The sequence below is a fragment of the Moschus berezovskii genome, chromosome 18 (assembly GCF_049115385.1).
Source record: "Moschus berezovskii isolate FMDL1 chromosome 18, NW_MosBer_1.0, whole genome shotgun sequence".
NCBI classification, from domain to species: Eukaryota; Metazoa; Chordata; class Mammalia; order Artiodactyla; family Moschidae; genus Moschus; species Moschus berezovskii.
This window is the reverse complement of record NC_142477.1, coordinates 45741803-45758076: the sequence shown is the minus strand read 5'-3', so window position 1 is coordinate 45758076 and position 16274 is coordinate 45741803. Positions and strand designations below refer to the sequence as shown.

The following is a 16274-nucleotide window of genomic DNA, read 5'->3' as shown; positions in this document are numbered from 1 at the left end:
CCCGGCTCAAGCGCCTAAGGCCACGCTGCCCACATTTGGTGAGGTTTAACTGTGTCCCCGCTTCCCGCCGCAGCTTGGGTGCGCTGTGGACAGCGCCGGCTAAGCCGGAAACGAATCCTCAGGTTCAAGATGGAAACCAACAAGGCACTTTTCACTTCCCACCCCACTGTCCCAAATGTCTCCTTTTGGGGAGCACGACTTTCGGGGTAACACGAGCTACCCACCCTCTCGGCTAACGAACACTCAAGAAGCGTTCCGGTTGGCGGGAAACGGACCCAGTATCCCGGCGTCCTCTCGGCTTCCTACCGGCGTAGGCGGGAGTGGGGCGCTGAGGCGGCCGCTCTGGCCTGCGACCGGCATGTCTATGGTACCGACGGGGGGTGGAGCGGGAACGGGGGGCGGGGCTGCCGCTCGCGTCGCAGGCTTGCTTCAGCAGGCGGAGCAGATGGTGGTTGCCTCTGGTCCTCCGCGAGGAGCAGACTGTATGGACGCCACGAAACTGCGTCCCGAGGTGGGAGGCCGGAAGCGGGGGCCACTTGAACCTGAAAGTCTAGAAGATCCAGGTTCCTGGTGGGGAAGGCGTGCCGGGGCGGTCAGGCGCATGGGAGCCGGGAGCAGGTGGAGTGTGCTCGACCGGCAGCGGCCGGGAGCCCTTCTTTGTCGCGCCTTCTAGGTCCCATAGGCGTCCAGCCCTCACCTAAGCTGCGCGCCCCTTGCGTTTCCTTGGGTCTGGGCGGGGTGCCGGCGCTCTTGCCTGAGTTGCCCATTGCCATCCTTACCGGGCTCGAGGGCCCTTAATGCGCCCCCAGCTCAAGTGCTTAGTCGCTCAGTCGTGTCCAGGCCTGTGCGACCCCACGGACGGTAGCCTGCCAGGCTCCTCTGTCCGTGGGATTCTCCAGACAGGAATACTGGAGTGTGTTGCCGTGTCCTTAAGAGCATCTTCCTGACCCAGAGACTGAACCTGGGTCTCGTGTCTCTTGCTTTAGCAGGCGAGTTCTTTACTGCCAGCGCCACCTGGGAAGCCCTGAAGGCCCCATAGTTGATGGTATTATACTGTAATGGAGATGGTGTGTGGTAGAGTTTGGCTGTTGCAGAAAGTGTCTCCTGCAAGCCATACAAATTTATGATCTGGGTAACTGGCTATTATGGCAGATACCATTACAAATAATATCACAGGCTGAGGATTGCTAACTTGCTTTCCCCTTATATTAGTATAATGAGATATTAAACACCTTGAGCCCATTAGCTTCATGCATGACAAGTTTAAAAGAAAATTACAATTTTCATAATGAACTTGCCCAATAAAACTGAATATGTAAAATAAGCATAAAGCTATTTTACAGTTTAAGAGGTTCTAGAGCCCATTCTATTTATGGGGGAGGAGCAGGAAGTGGGGAAACAGGAAGAAGGGAAATGAAAAATGGGACACTTGGGTGTTCTCAGTTCAGTCGTTTAATTGTGTCAGGCTCTGCGACCCCTTGGACCGCATCAGTCTTTGCGGCCCCATGATCTGAGCGTTCTAATCAGAGATAATACGAGGAAGTACACCTATTAAATTTCTCATACCCAGAATCTATTCTACGCATCTGCACCAATAGTTGCGGTGGAATAGATGTTCGAGTTGTGTGTTTCTGGGGCCATAATTATACCTTTCTTGAAAAGAGAAACTACTGTTTTAGCTATCTATGCTGCAAAACAAATTACCCCAAAGCTTAGAGGCTTAAAAGAGTAAACAGTTACTACCTCACTGTATCTTTGGGCCAGGACTTTTGGAAGAGACTTAGCTGGATGGTTCTGCTCAGGGTCTCAAAGTTGTAGTTCTAGATGTTGGCAGGGCTGCAGGCATCTGAAGGCTTGACGGGCTGAAGGATCTGCTTCTGAGTTTATTCAAGTGTGCTTTTTGTTCCTCTCTCATCAAGCAAGCTGTTTACACCTTCCATTTAAAATGCGATTTGCGCTACCCTATTATGTGTATCCGTTCCGTTCCTATTCATAAACTACTATATAGTTATTTTGTAAACAATTTTTTCTTTTTCAGAGCACTTTAAATTTGGATCATCATTTAAATACTTTTAAGTGATCTTTTTTTGTTTCATTTTGCTCATGACACTTCGTTAGCTACCTGATCATTTTAATATCTGAACTCATCAAGTAAAATAAATGGTGAGTAACATTTAAATATATTTATTGATGGTTGAAAATTGTTTAGTGAGTAAAAAAAGATGGATGTAATGAAATGGCCTTACAGAGACATCATGCAATTTGCAGTTAGGTGGATGATGACCTTTTATTTCTGTGTGCTTTCTGGAATGAGATTTGACAGTGAATCTGTAATTAAGTGCATATAGAAGCAAAGTTTGAGTGGCAGAAGAGCTGTTCTGTTAGGCCTCTGTGTATACTGGGCCCAGCCTACTTTTTCCTCGCACTCATCCACCTGACTGGCCTCCTTTGTCCTTAGGGCTAATTTACAGGCCACAACTTACTGAAGGAGGGGGATATTGTTTGATGCTGTGGCACCTCTCTGGCTTGGTCATTAATTCAAGCTTTGTGTGTCCCAGTTTCCATCCAGCTAAGTGGATAATGATGTTATCTTTGGTTCAAGGAATATTTTATAAACTTTATATATACTGAGCCTTTAAACACATTGACTTCTTTATCCATTCAGGTGTCAAATGCTTACTTTACAAAGTAGAAACAAATGATTCATGACTTACGGAGCTATAAATCTTAAGGTATATAGAAAGGATTCATGACCTTGGAGGTCTCTTTTGCATTTTGGTTGTATCTCTTGGTTGAAAATACCTTGAAATCACTATTTCCTAATCCTGGAAGAATTTGTAGACTATAACTCAGTATTTGTGCTTTGGAAAACAATTTTCATTTTTTAATTTTTGCAAATGACTAAGAATTTGAGGGGGTTTCCCTGGTGACTCAGTGGTAAAGAATCTGCTTGCCAATGCAGGAGACAAGAGTTCAATCACTGGATTGGGAAGATCCCCTGAAGAAGGAAATGGCAACCTACTCCAATATTCTTGCCCGGGAAATCCCATGGACAGAGGAGCCTGGTGGGCTATAGTCTGTGAGGGGGTCACAAAAGAGTCAGACACGACTAAGGGACTAAACAACAAAAGAATTTGAGGATTGTTTTAGGGTCCAATATCATTAACAAAATAGCTGTTCTCTACAAAGCAAGTATTCTTCACACTATTATTTAAATTAATTAAATAATTTGAATTAATTAAAATATTAATGGAACCTTCATAAATTTATTTCATCTTGAGATATAGAAATCTTTCATATAGACTTTTCATGTGCCAACCAATACATAAATGTGAATACATTATATTATACTATAAATTGGACTTATGAGATTTACATACCACTTCCAGGTGGCACTAGTGGTAAAGAACTTGCCTGCCATTTCAGGAGATGTAAGAGACACAGGTTCAGTCCGTGGGTTGGGAAGATACTCTGGAAAAGGGCATGGCAGTCCACTCCAGTATTCTCACCTAGAGAATCCCGTGGACAGAGGGGCCTGGCAGGCTACAGTCCGTAGGGTCACACAGAGTCGGACACGACTAAAGTGACAGCATGCATGCACGCATACAACTTTATTAATGTTTATTAATGTTGTATAGTCTAATATTTTTATTAACATTTATAATGCTATATATGTATTTCTACATTTTAAAAAATTACACTTTTATGAAGCTGAGTTTAGCATCGTGGTCTGAGTTTAATTAATTCTAACTATTCAGAGGAGTTTTATTGGTTTTATGTTCATGATAGATATTGAAAATTTGGGGGAACTCAAAGAAAGGAAAAAAATAATGATCACATATAAGCCCACCAGTTGAATGAACAGTCTCCCAGATTTTTTACACGTATGTACATATTTTTAACAAAAATGTAATATTTTATGTATTATTTTAGAGGATACCTTTAAAATTTTAGTATCTAATATGTCAATAAATTGGGAATAAGTATTTTTTTAATGACTGCGTAATAATATGGAATTTATTTCAGTAGTCCTGTATTTTGCACACCTAGTTTCTAACTTTTCCTTATAAACAATGCCATACTGAACATCCATGTGTAACTCTTTGTATATATCTAATTAGTTTCTTAGGATAATTTTGTAGAAATGGAAATGCTGAGTCAAAAGTGTTTGCTCATTTATTAATCATTTTTGGTACATATTGTCAAATTGTTTGAGAAAAGTTATGAGAATTTATACAACTGCTGACACTCTACTATAATAAAGTGATCATTTCCCTACCACCAACAGATCATTAGCAATCTTTTGTCAATCTTAGATTGAAATCTCATTGTTTTAAATTAAATTCAATTGATTACCAATAAAGTTGAAATATTTTAATACTTTTCTTGATATTTGTATTTCTTCCTTTTCCAAATTGCCTTTTCTTAGACATAGCCATGTTATTATTGAGATACTTATTTTTTTCTTTTAATCTTTTTTTCTTTTTTATTTGGCTACATCAGGTCTTAGTTGCACTCAGGGTCTTCATTGTGTCTTGTGGGGTCTTTCGTTGTGGCTCACAAACTCTAGTTGTGTGTGGTATGCGGGCTCCAAAGCACATGGGCTCAGTAGTTGTGGCACGTGTGCTTGGTTTCTCGGTGGCATATGGGATCTTAGTTCTCCTTGACCAGGGACTGCACCTGCATCCCATGCATTGCAAGGCGGATTCTTAACCCCTGGACCATCCCATCTTCTCATTAATCTTAAAAACTCTTTGTAAAGTAAGGCTTCTTATCTTTCTCCATCATAAATTTTCAAAATTTCCTTCATATATTAGTCTTTAACTGTACCATGCAGAAGTTTACATTTTTATAATAATCGTGTCTATCAGTATTTTTAAAATATTTTTGAGCTCCTCTCTAAAAGTCTAGCCAGCTGGATTATGTAGAAGTCTGTTTACAAATTCATGTAAATATCCCAAATTTGGTACCGAAAAGCTCTCTTGACCGTGGAAAATTTCCAGGCAGCTAGTCAGTCAAACTGATTCCCTTTCTTAATTTAACCAGAGAAATGGTCTGTATTATTAAATAACACTATAATCCATGTGAATGTGACATTTTGAAATCTAAAGTTGTTTAAACAACTCTGCCATATAAAACTGAGCATTGTACAGATGATCCAATCTCAGGTTTCACCCGATGGTTGACTTTTCAGTATTACTTAGCAATTAAAACCTTTTGTAACAGAACCCATTACCATTGCAGACTGGTCATTATCCTGCTCAGTATAGTATATTTTTGAGATTCCTCTTCTAACACATGTAGAAGGAGAAAAGAACCACTTTCTACTAGTTATGCTGAAAATGCCAAATACTATCTTTTCCAACCTCCCTTGCAGCTCGGGAATGGGCATGTGATGTAGGCCCAGCCAGTGCCCAACTCTGAATTTTGTATTGAGAGCAAAAAAACAGAACCCCAAGAATTTTTTTATAACGGCAGCAGATGAGGCAGAATTAGCAGCAATGCCAGTGATAATATCTGGTGATGGGTTAAGCCGTGTAAGCTGGGTTCAGGGACAGGGAGGTCTTCACTGCAGGTGTCTGGTGTCATGTGCACTGAGGTGCTTGAGCCATAGTTTGAAACTTGTTTCTTGAAACCTGGCAAGTCCAATATCCTTTCAATAAATGCTTTTTGCTTTTGTTGCCAGAGTGCTTTCTGTTCCATGTACTTCAGAAACCTAACTGACACAGGATCTGAGTTAAATAATAATTGTTCCTTACCAATTTGGAATGGTACATACATTTCCCCCTTCTGCAAACACACAGTTGATCTGTCTCAGATTTTGTGTTCACTTTTCAGTGTTCACTTTTCAGTGTTCACATCACTCTTCTTTTGCAAGTTTGCTTGCTAAGTCTATTCAGTCATGTCCTTGCAATCCAGTAGACTGCAGCCCGCCAGGCTCCTCTGTCCATGGAATTCTCCAGGCAGGAATACTGGAGTGGGTTGCCATTTCCTTCTCCAGGGGTACTTCCCAACCTAGGGATCAAACCTGCTTCTCTTATGTCTCCTGCATTGGCAGGTAGGTTCTTTACTACTAGCGCCACCTGGGATTGAATGCCAGTCTGAAAACAGTCTGTGAAGCTGCTCAAAGAAAATCCCTGTTATGATTTTGATTAGAGGTATGTTAAATTTATAGATTAATTTGAGGACAGTAATACCATCCATGTTGTCTTCTTACTCAGTAAAATGGTCTGGCTCTTGATATCAGTGAAGTTCCATCAAAGAAGCAAAACTACTTTGAATGCTAACGAATAAGAAAGACCCTCTGTAACTGTAGGGACTCGGAGAGCAGGCAGTTGCCTCTGAGTCTGTTTTTGGGCCTGAAGCATGTCAGCTAGACAGTTGGGAAAGGAAGGTGGATGTGGGTGAGAACAGGGACATTGCAATCTGCATTGGCCTCTCACTAGCTTTAGTTTTGATGCTGTGGGTGACCTGCAGGAGAGGCCCAGGACTTGGAGAATGTGAAGGAAGATACGGTGGGAGTTGAAGGAACTGCAGGCCTAGCCTGCCCACGCCAGCAAGGTGAGCTGACAGATCAGCAACAACACATGCAACCTCCACAGTGTGTCTAGCACCAACCTTCAGAGTTAAAAAATATGGCTGCTGCTTCACTTCTGCTTTCCAAGTTCCACGTACAGTCTCCTGTAACCGGCACGTACGAGGAAGGAGATTCTGGGAAGTGTACTTCCAGCTTAGCTGGAACATAGCACAAAGCCACAGAGCTCTACATAGCTGACTGACATAATACAGTTCTGTCATTTTCTTCACACGTGGTGCATTATCTGTTTAGTTTATCCTTGATATTTGAGTTTTTATTGCTGTTATGAATGTTCATTTTCCTGTACTTTCCCCTTAAGATTATTGCTGGTATATTAATAATTTATCTTGAATTAGCCACCTTTTGCAACTTAAATTCTAGGGTCTGAAATGGCCTGTGAGTCCCCCAGTGCTGGAACGAGAGAGGACCCCACTGACCCCCCCAGACACAGACAGCAGCAGGGCTGTTCATGGCCATAGTGGCCTCAAGAGGCACCAAATCAAATTGGAAGACACAGATTCGGAGAATTCCTCCTCAGAGAAGAAATTAAAAACATGATAAATACAAAGGAAAAACAAAAAGCTATGAAAAGTAGCTTTACAAAAATTTTAAATCCTGTTTAGTGAACACAGAGGAAAGGAAAAATAGTATTAAAGGCACGTAAAACCAGGGCCTGAAATTTTGTGTCTGATGCTGCTCCCTTCTATTCAACAACGGGTCTGATGTTTAGCTGGCCATTGGTCGTGCTGCGTTAAGAAAGGGAAAAAATGCAAGTGAGTCCTTTCTAGTAAGACTTAAGCATAGTGTACCTGTGCAGATTCTATTACAGTAAATCCTTATTGAGATGTTTGACTTGTTCTCGTGTGCGCACTGGCACGCGTGAGCTCAGTCTCAGACTTTCTTTCCATTCTCCATCAGAAAGGCTCTATGGGTCTGTGTGTTTTTGCCATCTCACCTCGTTTACATGCCATGGATGTTCTGGTTTTAATGATGAGTTGCTGCTAAATCAGACTGTGTTGCCAGTGAGTAGTGGATTTATGCTGAAAGAATGGAGACGAGTGGAAACAAGCCTTCAGCCCTCTGGCTGTGCTGGAAAGGAAAGCATGGTTCCTTTCTTAAAGAAATCTTGCATGTTTTCTCAGCAGCACTTCATTGAGCATTAAAGTAGATATACTAAAAGTGGAGCATTTTTCATGCTAATGAGAGGTTAGCACTTAAGATCAGATTCGAGAGAACATAGATCCCTGATCAAGTTCACTGGTTGCAAATTGAGCAATGGTGCAACACCATACTGTAGGGGGGCCGTAAAATATAACTAGTTGTGGGTAACACTTTAACAAGTTCCTAAGAGGAACTCAGAAGGCCAGCAGGCACTTCCTTGGCCCCACATGGTGGCGTCTCGGCCTGTGGAAAGAAAGGGAAAAGACAGCTCTCAAGAGCTTTGTGCTCAGACTACTAAAGTGGATGTTATAGGTGTGTTAATGAAGAAGTGTAGGGAAGAGCAGAGTGTGGTGCTGCATTCATTTAATTTAATCCGAAATGATCGATCAGAATTGGTGGGCCTGGGATCTTCCCTCCAGCCTGCAGTCCACAGAGGCTGTGGTGTTGTGACTGGATCTTGCAGAGTAGGCATCTCAGAGTAACAGATTCTTAATGAGTAGATCTCTCAAGAGGCAGAGAGTGTGGAGAGAGGAGTCACTGGCTTCTAGAGGAGACTTTGTTCATGAAGGTAGATAAAGATTGAGAGAGGAAAAGACAAGGATCTTTTCAGCATTTCCATAGTAGTTACAGTCACTTGGTTATTAATGAAGGCTTGTACAAGACAGGGGAACCTAGAATGACAGATAGCTTGTTGGCATGGATGTCATGAGAGGGCAGGAGAATACGGGGAAGAAATGAGGGAGAGAGAACTCTACAGCTTTCTTGAGCACAAAGGTGCTGGACAACTAGGAGCCCAGCACCATTGGCCTAGAGAGGTCCTAGCTTGTGACTGGTGTGGCCTCATGAATCCAGCATTCTTTTTAGGGATGGACATGTCCTACTGGAACTGGGACTAAGGGGAGGGAGCCTGTGGAGGATGAAGACGTGGACAAATTTAGTGACCAGGGGAAGGGGGGTTATTTATAAAGGAAGGTTGTTGATCTAAGCCGGAAGGAGGGATCATCTTGCTAAGCTTTGTGGAAAGAAAGATGTACCTGGTGTGTGTGCCATGACTTGGGTGTGAAAACACTGAGGAGGAGACAAAGGAGTGTGAATAGCAGTGGAGATGCTTACAATTGAACAACTGTAATCTCACCGGGGAGTGGGTCAGTGATTCTGTAACCAGTAGAATTACTTTAATCTGTAATCAGAACGGTTCTATGATTTGTCTTTGACAATACACAGATAATTGTAAATTCTTGTTTTATAAGCCCAAGTCATTTTACATTTGCTTTTCCAAAATTTATTATTAAATTGGAATTTTTTAATCCTTTATATACAAAATAAATAAATAAATAAACAGTTGTTCCTACAAGGCTAATCTGTTCTCTTTGGGCCATGTGGCTTATTATATATAAACTTAAGAAATACTATTTCTTTCAATACTGGAAAGTTTCTAAGACAGTATATCATAAAATGTTCTCACTGTACACACTCAAAGGTAACCATGTGAAGTAATGGATATGCTAACTGTATTATGACCATTTCACAATATATATGTATATTAATCATCACATTCTTCAGCTTAAACTTACACAGTGCTGTGTATCAGTTATATCTTAATAAAGCTGGGGGGGATGAAATTACAGATAACAGTTAAAGAAAAAAGGACTTTCCTGGTGGTACAGTGGATAAGAATCCACCTGCCAATGCAGGGGACTCTTCTGATCCCTGGTCCGGGAAGATTCTACATGCTGCAGAGCAACTAAGCCCAGGTGCCTAGAGCCTGAGTTCCACAAGAGTAGCCACCACAATGAGACACCCCTGCACCACATCTAGAGAGTAGCCCCCACTCACCACAACTAGAGAAAAGCCTGAGCACCAATGAAGACCCAGCACAGCCAAAAACAAGCAAACAGTTAAATGCCAATTTTGACAACTTGATTTTATACTTCTAGAATTATTGCTGGTATTTTTAAATTTATATATCATATGGCATCCCGTAGTCTTCATTAATATTTTTCTCTCCTTTCTATTTTTAGGATGACTGGGAATGTAAACAAGAACAAGCTATTTGTTTTGTGATGGCTTTTAGCATGTACTGACATACTGTTTGCAATGGCATCAGAGACTGAGAAGACGCATGCTTTACTCCAGTCGTGCAGCACTGAATCTCTTCTTTCCAGCCTTGGTCTGGGCTTATTCTGCACAGTAGCTGACAGACTTCTTCAGTTTCCCATAATTCAACAAAATGCCTGGCTTCGTGCACTTTCAGATAATTCAGTACACTGTGTGATTGGCATGTGGTCATGGGCAATAGTCATTGGAATCAGGAAGAAGACTGACTTTGGAGAAATCATTTTAGCTGGATTTTTAGCCTCTGTTATTGATGTAGACCACTTTTTGCTATCTGGATCCATGTCTTTAAAGGTAAGAAGAGAGGAGAGGCTTTTCTGGTCTTTGATTTCTTTGACGCCATGATATTGATATGTATATTATCAGTTTAGCTAGAGCTAGAGATTAACCTTATTTTAAAACAAGAAAGCCTATTCATCCAACTTTTTTGAATACCAAACACTTTCCTGAGGGTTCAGATATGTTACTGAACACATTATATCACATCACAAAGTGCCGTGGATGTGCCCAGAGCAAAGGTTCACTAATTGTAACTGAGGGGTTCCATTCTGACTTTATAGGAGAGGTTTTTAGCCAAGTCTTTTTTTTTTAATTGAAGTATAATTGATTTAGAATGTTGTGTTAATTTCTTCTGTACAACAAAGTGGTTCAGTTAAACATATATATACATTCTTTTTTAAAAAAATATTCTTTTCCATTATGGTTTATTGCAGAATACTGAATAGAGTTCCTTGTGCTATACAGTAGGACACTGTTGGTTATCCATTAGCCAAGTCTTGAAGGAGAGATTAGATTCTGTGCTGTGCTGTGCTCAGTTGCTTCAGTCGTGTCTGACTCTTTGCGACCTATGGACTATAGCCCGCCAGGCTCCTCTGTCCATGGGATTCTCCAGGCAAGAATACTGGAGTGGGTTGCCATGCCCTCCTCCAGGGGATCTTCCCAACCCAGGAGTCAAACCCATATCTCCGGCATCTTCTGCACTGCAGGCAATTTCTTTACCTGCTGAGCCACCTGGAAAGCCCATTAGCACACTAAGACCCCCTAAACCTTGTTCCCATGAGTTCATGGTATCAGAATGCAGAGAAGCAAACCTACAGATTTGTCTCCTGACTACCTTCATAAGGTATGTATCTGGTGTTATCAACTGCACACGGGCCTCCTGAATGCATGGTTTCTCCAGCCCTGCAGAGCCTCTCAAACTGCTTCTGTAAGTGACATATGCAGTAAGCAAGGGCACCAGTATAAAGACAAATGCTAATTGAATAATATCAGAGCAGCATTTCACATACTCCTGACAAGCACAGGATATGAAGTAAGTGAAGAACAGAACCAGGAAAAATCATGTCCTAGAGCAGGACTGGTCGGAATTTACCTATTTTTGCGTGCGAGCTAAGTCACTTCAGTCATATCCGACTCTGTGTGACCCTATGGACTGTGGCCCACCAGACTCCTCTGTCCATGGGGTTCTCCAGATAAGAATACTGGAGTGGGTTTAGCCATGCCCTCCTCCAGGGGATCTTCCCCACCCAGGGATGGAACCTGGATCTCTTAAGTCTCCTGTATTGTAGGTGGATCTCTTAAGTCTCCTGTATTGTAGGTGGGTTCTTTACCACTGGTGCAACCTGGGAAGCCCTATCGATTTTTACTTCTATGATTTTATGATACATCCTTCTTTTATTATTAATCTATGAGTAAAGGTTCTGCGTGAATATTTTAGAAATCAGGCAAGCAACAGAAATATCTTGTTTCCTCCTTGTGAGTGTGTGTTAGTCGCTCGGTTGTGTCCAACTATTTGCTACCCCATGGACTGTAGCCTTCCAGGCTCCTCTGTCCATAGGATTTTCCAGGCAGGAATACTGGAGTGGGTTGCCATTTCCTTCTCCAGGGGATCTTCCCAACCCAGGGATTGAACCTGGGTTTCCCGCCTTGCAGGCAGACTCTTTACCATCTGAACCACCAGGGAAGTTTCTTCCTTAGAAACTATTAATATAAATAGTTAATATCTGTCCACACATCCAGAGCATAACTACTGATCATCTCAACAGGAGGCTGTTGCTCTCCTCCAAGCAGTGACTACCATAGGCGCCCCCATCCCACCCTGTTATTGGGGAGCATGTTATGCTGTGGGTATAGAACTTAAAACCCTGGTTTGATTCCTGGGTCAAGAAGATCCCCTGGAGAAGGGATAGGCTACTCACTCCAGTAGCTCCCTGATAGCTCAGATGGTAAAGAATCCACCTGCAGTGCAGGAGACCTGGGTTCATTCCCTAGGTTGGGAAGATTCCCCTGGAGGAGGGCATGGCAACCCACTCCAATATTCTTGCCTGGAGAATCCCCATGGACAGAGGAGCCTGGCAGGCTGCAGTCCATGGTGTCACAGAGTTGGTCACGACTGAGCTGCTAAGCACAGCACAGCATAGAACTTAAAGGTGGAGACTAAAACGGCACAATGCAGAAATGTTTTATGTTTTAACAAAATAGAAATAGGCAACTAAAAGTATGGAGCAGGGAGAGGGAATAAGAATACAGAATAAATAAACTCTTTGATGTTTAGCAAGTTGTTATTGTTCAGTTGCTAAGTCATGTCTGACCCTGCGACACCATGGACTGCAGCATGCCAGGCCTCCCTGTCCTTCATCATCTCCAAGAGTTTCCCATGGATCATTCACGAATTAAGCCTGAAAAACTTGCAGTTGTTTAGATATTGATTACATTTTTACAATGGTTTAGAAATTCTATTGGTTTATACTCTTTCTAATGCTTTGTAAATAAATTTGAAAGTATTCAAGGCTAATATAAAATAGTTACAACAAAAATACTCCCCTTTTATGCATTTATTAATTGAAAAATGGGGTGGGGGAGAGGCAGGATAGGAGAAAGGGATTAAGAGGTACAAACTACTAAATATAAAATAATTAAATAACGTACAGAGCAGGAAATATAACCAATATTTTATAACAATGTTAAATGGAATATAACCAATAAAAATATTGTATAGCTATGTTGTATACCTGAAATTAATATAACATTGTAAATCAACTATATCTCACAGTTTTTTATGTATAATTGAAGAGTATTTTATTCAATTGTGAGACTTTCTCATTGCTCTTAGAGGCCCCAAGCAATTCTTTAAAACTCCAAATTTACTCTAAACATATATTTAGGATATAAATTGTATTATGACTTTCTGAGCACATAGTAGGAAACTTTAAAAAGTTAGTCACGTGTTCTTGAGATCTTGATTTCATTTTTAGTGCTAAGTGTATTTGGAAGTGACACAGAAAATGTTCCCTTTGCATTTCCAGTCGCCTGCAGGAAAACACATACTTATGATGTTAGGCAGCATCTATAAAGTGTTGTTTGCCAAGAAGCAGATGATACTAGCCACCGCTTTCTCCCCGCAGGCTGCTCTGAGTCTTCCACGGCGCCCTTTCCTTCACTGTTCTACTGTGATTCCCACTGTGGTTCTGACCCTAAAGTTTACAATGCACTTTTTCAAGCTCAAAGACTCATGGTGCTTTCTTCCCTGGATGTTATTTATATCCTGGACTTCCCACCACGTCCGAGATGGAATTCGCCATGGCTTGTGGATATGCCCATTTGGAAAAACTTCTCCTTTGCCATTTTGGCTTTATGTAATAATCACATCATCTCTCCCTCACCTCTGTTCATTCGTTATGTATTTCACAGGGACCAGACAAATGATGTCTTCAAAACATGGAATTCATATTGATGTGTGAGATAACCACATGGCAGTCTTTGAGAACCACTGGTTGAGACAATGACAACCAACATTAAAGTGAATTTAAAACACATATTAGGTACTTATATTAATTATTATAATTCCTAAATCCTCTTGCTCAGGAGGCATGTACATTCCTTAAAAAAAAAAGTATCTGTATTAGTTGTATTCCTTTCTTCTATAACACTGTAGTGCAATATCAGAGTTTCATTCACTCTGTGGTATATTTTATTATTTCTTTTCTTTATCTGGCTTTACTAATATTATTAGATTAACATCCAATTAAGTTTTCTGGAAATATGCCTTTAAGGTAATTCATTTCCTGATGAAAAACAGCTCAAATTTTATGATGGTTAATTTGTGGGATGTTAGCATTTTATTTGGATCCAAGTTTTCCTGAGATATTGAAACAGTAAAACGGGGAAAGTACATGAGATTATGAATAAGATGCATAATGAGTTTCAACGTTTCTTCATTTCATATATTTTGATCCTGACTCATTTGCCAAGTGCTTCAGTGAGTTGTGATTACTGGCAGAGACTGCTTTAGTGCACTTACAATATTCTTAAAAGACAATAGCATTAGACCTAGGTTATTGTTTCAGAAATAACTTTGGGAAAGTATTATAATGTGTTGGCTGTAGTAACATTCTACCAAAGTATTATTTTTCAGTATCTTTGCCCTCAAATCTCATTGTTGGAGTTTTAACTGTTTTGAAAAACATAACTAAATTTAACAAAATATTTGTTTAAAGTTAACATTAACAAAATATTGATACTTGACCCATCACCATAGAATTCACTAAAAAGGACCTAACCAATAATGTCATTTCAAATGTAAGCTCCTGAATGTGCCATTAAAATTGCTTCAGTTGCTATCAGTTTGTTTATATGCTATTCTAAAATACTATACCAGCTAAATCATTTTTTAAAAATTTGCCTGATACTGACAGACAATTTTTTTTTTTCCAAAAAAATAGTATTAAGAGATTGGCTTTTTCCTCTGTTCTTTAAGTTGATCTTCTGTTAAAAAAGATTAACCTTCATTGGAGAATGAAAATTGAATTGCTGTAAGTTTTACATTTGCAGTTCAATGTTACTTTGATGTAAGTCAGTGCCCCCAAAGCACCTGTTTTTGTTTTTGTAGCAGCTGGCACAGATGCTGTCTTCAGATTTTCTTACACGTTTGAGTTTGTAATGCTGGTGATTTTGTGCCTTAATCTCTGAGAAGTGATGAAGCAATGCCTTATCCAAAGCAGATTTTTCTTATTAAGTTAAACAGAGTTCTGCAAATTGTTATAAAGGGTCATGCTCTTTAGTTTTTCTTCTTGTTAACTGATTGGTTGCAATCTGTTATACTTTATAAAATAATTCACCCTTACAATCCGTTTTTGTCTTTCCAGAGCAATTACTGTGTCAATTTTGTTGGTTTAATAGTATGCATTATATAGTGGGGATAAATTGATTAAGGTAAAGATTTTTTTAAAAGCATATGATTTTAGAAATCCATGGAAATAAAGTTATCTTGTGTAATTTTTCTGACTGAATTACACAACTCTCCCTTTTTTCCCTTCTCTGTATTAAACAGATTAATATCATAAAAATATAGGGCCTTAAATAAGAATGTCACATGGGCATTTTGGGGGTTGTCCTAACTTCATTAGAGTGGGAACTCACTTTGACCATGTCTCCTTGCTTAAACAGTAACTTTAAATTTTAAGTGTGGGTTTATCTTTGTTCTTACCTCTACCATCAGAAACTTTTATTGTCCTGTAAGTGGTCTCTGAAAGCAGTGGTTGTAACCTGTAGAGAAATAGTGACCGAGTTCCCATGCCACCGTTTTGTTCCTTCTCTTAGTGGAAGAGCTTGTGTCAATACAGCTTATGGTGTATCTTCCTTGTACGTGTGTGTTTTCTCTATTCTCTGGACATTCTCCTTTCTTGTAATGTTTCTCTCTTGGCTGTATCACTGATCTGACCTCCCAGCCTACTGTTTTCTTGAGCCACTTCCGTTATACTGGCTACTCAGGAGAACTTCTACCAATAAACTGTTTTTTACTCATCCCAAGCCTACTTTCTTTTAGCAGTAGACTAAGAACTCCTGTCGGAGAAGGCAATGGCACCCCACTCCAGTACTCTTGCCTGGACAATCCCATGGACGGAGGAGCCTGGTAGGCTGCAGTCCATGGGGTCGTGAAGAGTCGGACATGACTGAGCGACTTCACTTTCACTTTTCACTTTCACACATTGGAGAAGGAAATGGCAACCCACTCCAGTGTTCTTGCCTGGAGAATCCCAGGGACAGGGGAGCCTGGTGGGCTGCCGCCTATGGGGTCGCACAGAATCGGACACGACTGAAGCGACTTAGCAGCAGCAGCAAGAGCCCCTGTAGTGTACGGGTTAAAACTCCCATTTATCCTCACTTCCCTTCTTTAACTTAGACCTCTCTTCTCCCAGGCAGCCTCTTCCCAATCAGGCACGTACTTCTTGGCTCTTTCTCTGCTGGCTGGTGGAACAATTACTTAGTTTTTTCCCGTTTTCCCAACTGAAGAGGAGAGGAATGGGGGCCGTTCTGGTACACGCTCACTAGTCACAGCTAAGCTTTATCCATCACAATTCTCAGTCTGCTTCATTTGATACCTCATTATGTCATTTGCTCCAAATCCTCCTCACCCACTCAA

The 16274-nt window shown here is 40.8% G+C and overlaps 1 protein-coding gene across 1 annotated transcript; it reads left to right on the top strand.

Moving 5' to 3' along the window:
- The first annotated feature begins 400 nt into the window (after nucleotides 1–400).
- On the top strand, nucleotides 401–15784 carry TMEM267 (transmembrane protein 267). Its single transcript, XM_055422095.2, has 4 exons — nucleotides 401–511; nucleotides 2039–2163; nucleotides 9760–10147; nucleotides 13258–15784. Exons 3-4 carry the CDS (start codon nucleotides 9836–9838, stop codon nucleotides 13591–13593), a joined length of 648 nt encoding a protein of 215 aa, XP_055278070.1. The 5' UTR covers nucleotides 401–511; nucleotides 2039–2163; nucleotides 9760–9835; the 3' UTR covers nucleotides 13594–15784.
- The last annotated feature ends 490 nt before the right edge of the window (nucleotides 15785–16274 follow it).

Coding starts and splice junctions, on each gene's coding strand:
- TMEM267 (XM_055422095.2), top strand. CDS start 9,836: ATGGCATCAGAGACTGAGAAGACGCATGCTTTACTCCAGTCGTGCAGC. Junction 10,148..13,257: donor CTGGATCCATGTCTTTAAAG/GTAAGAAGAGAG, acceptor TTCTCCCCGCAG/GCTGCTCTGAGTCTTCCACG.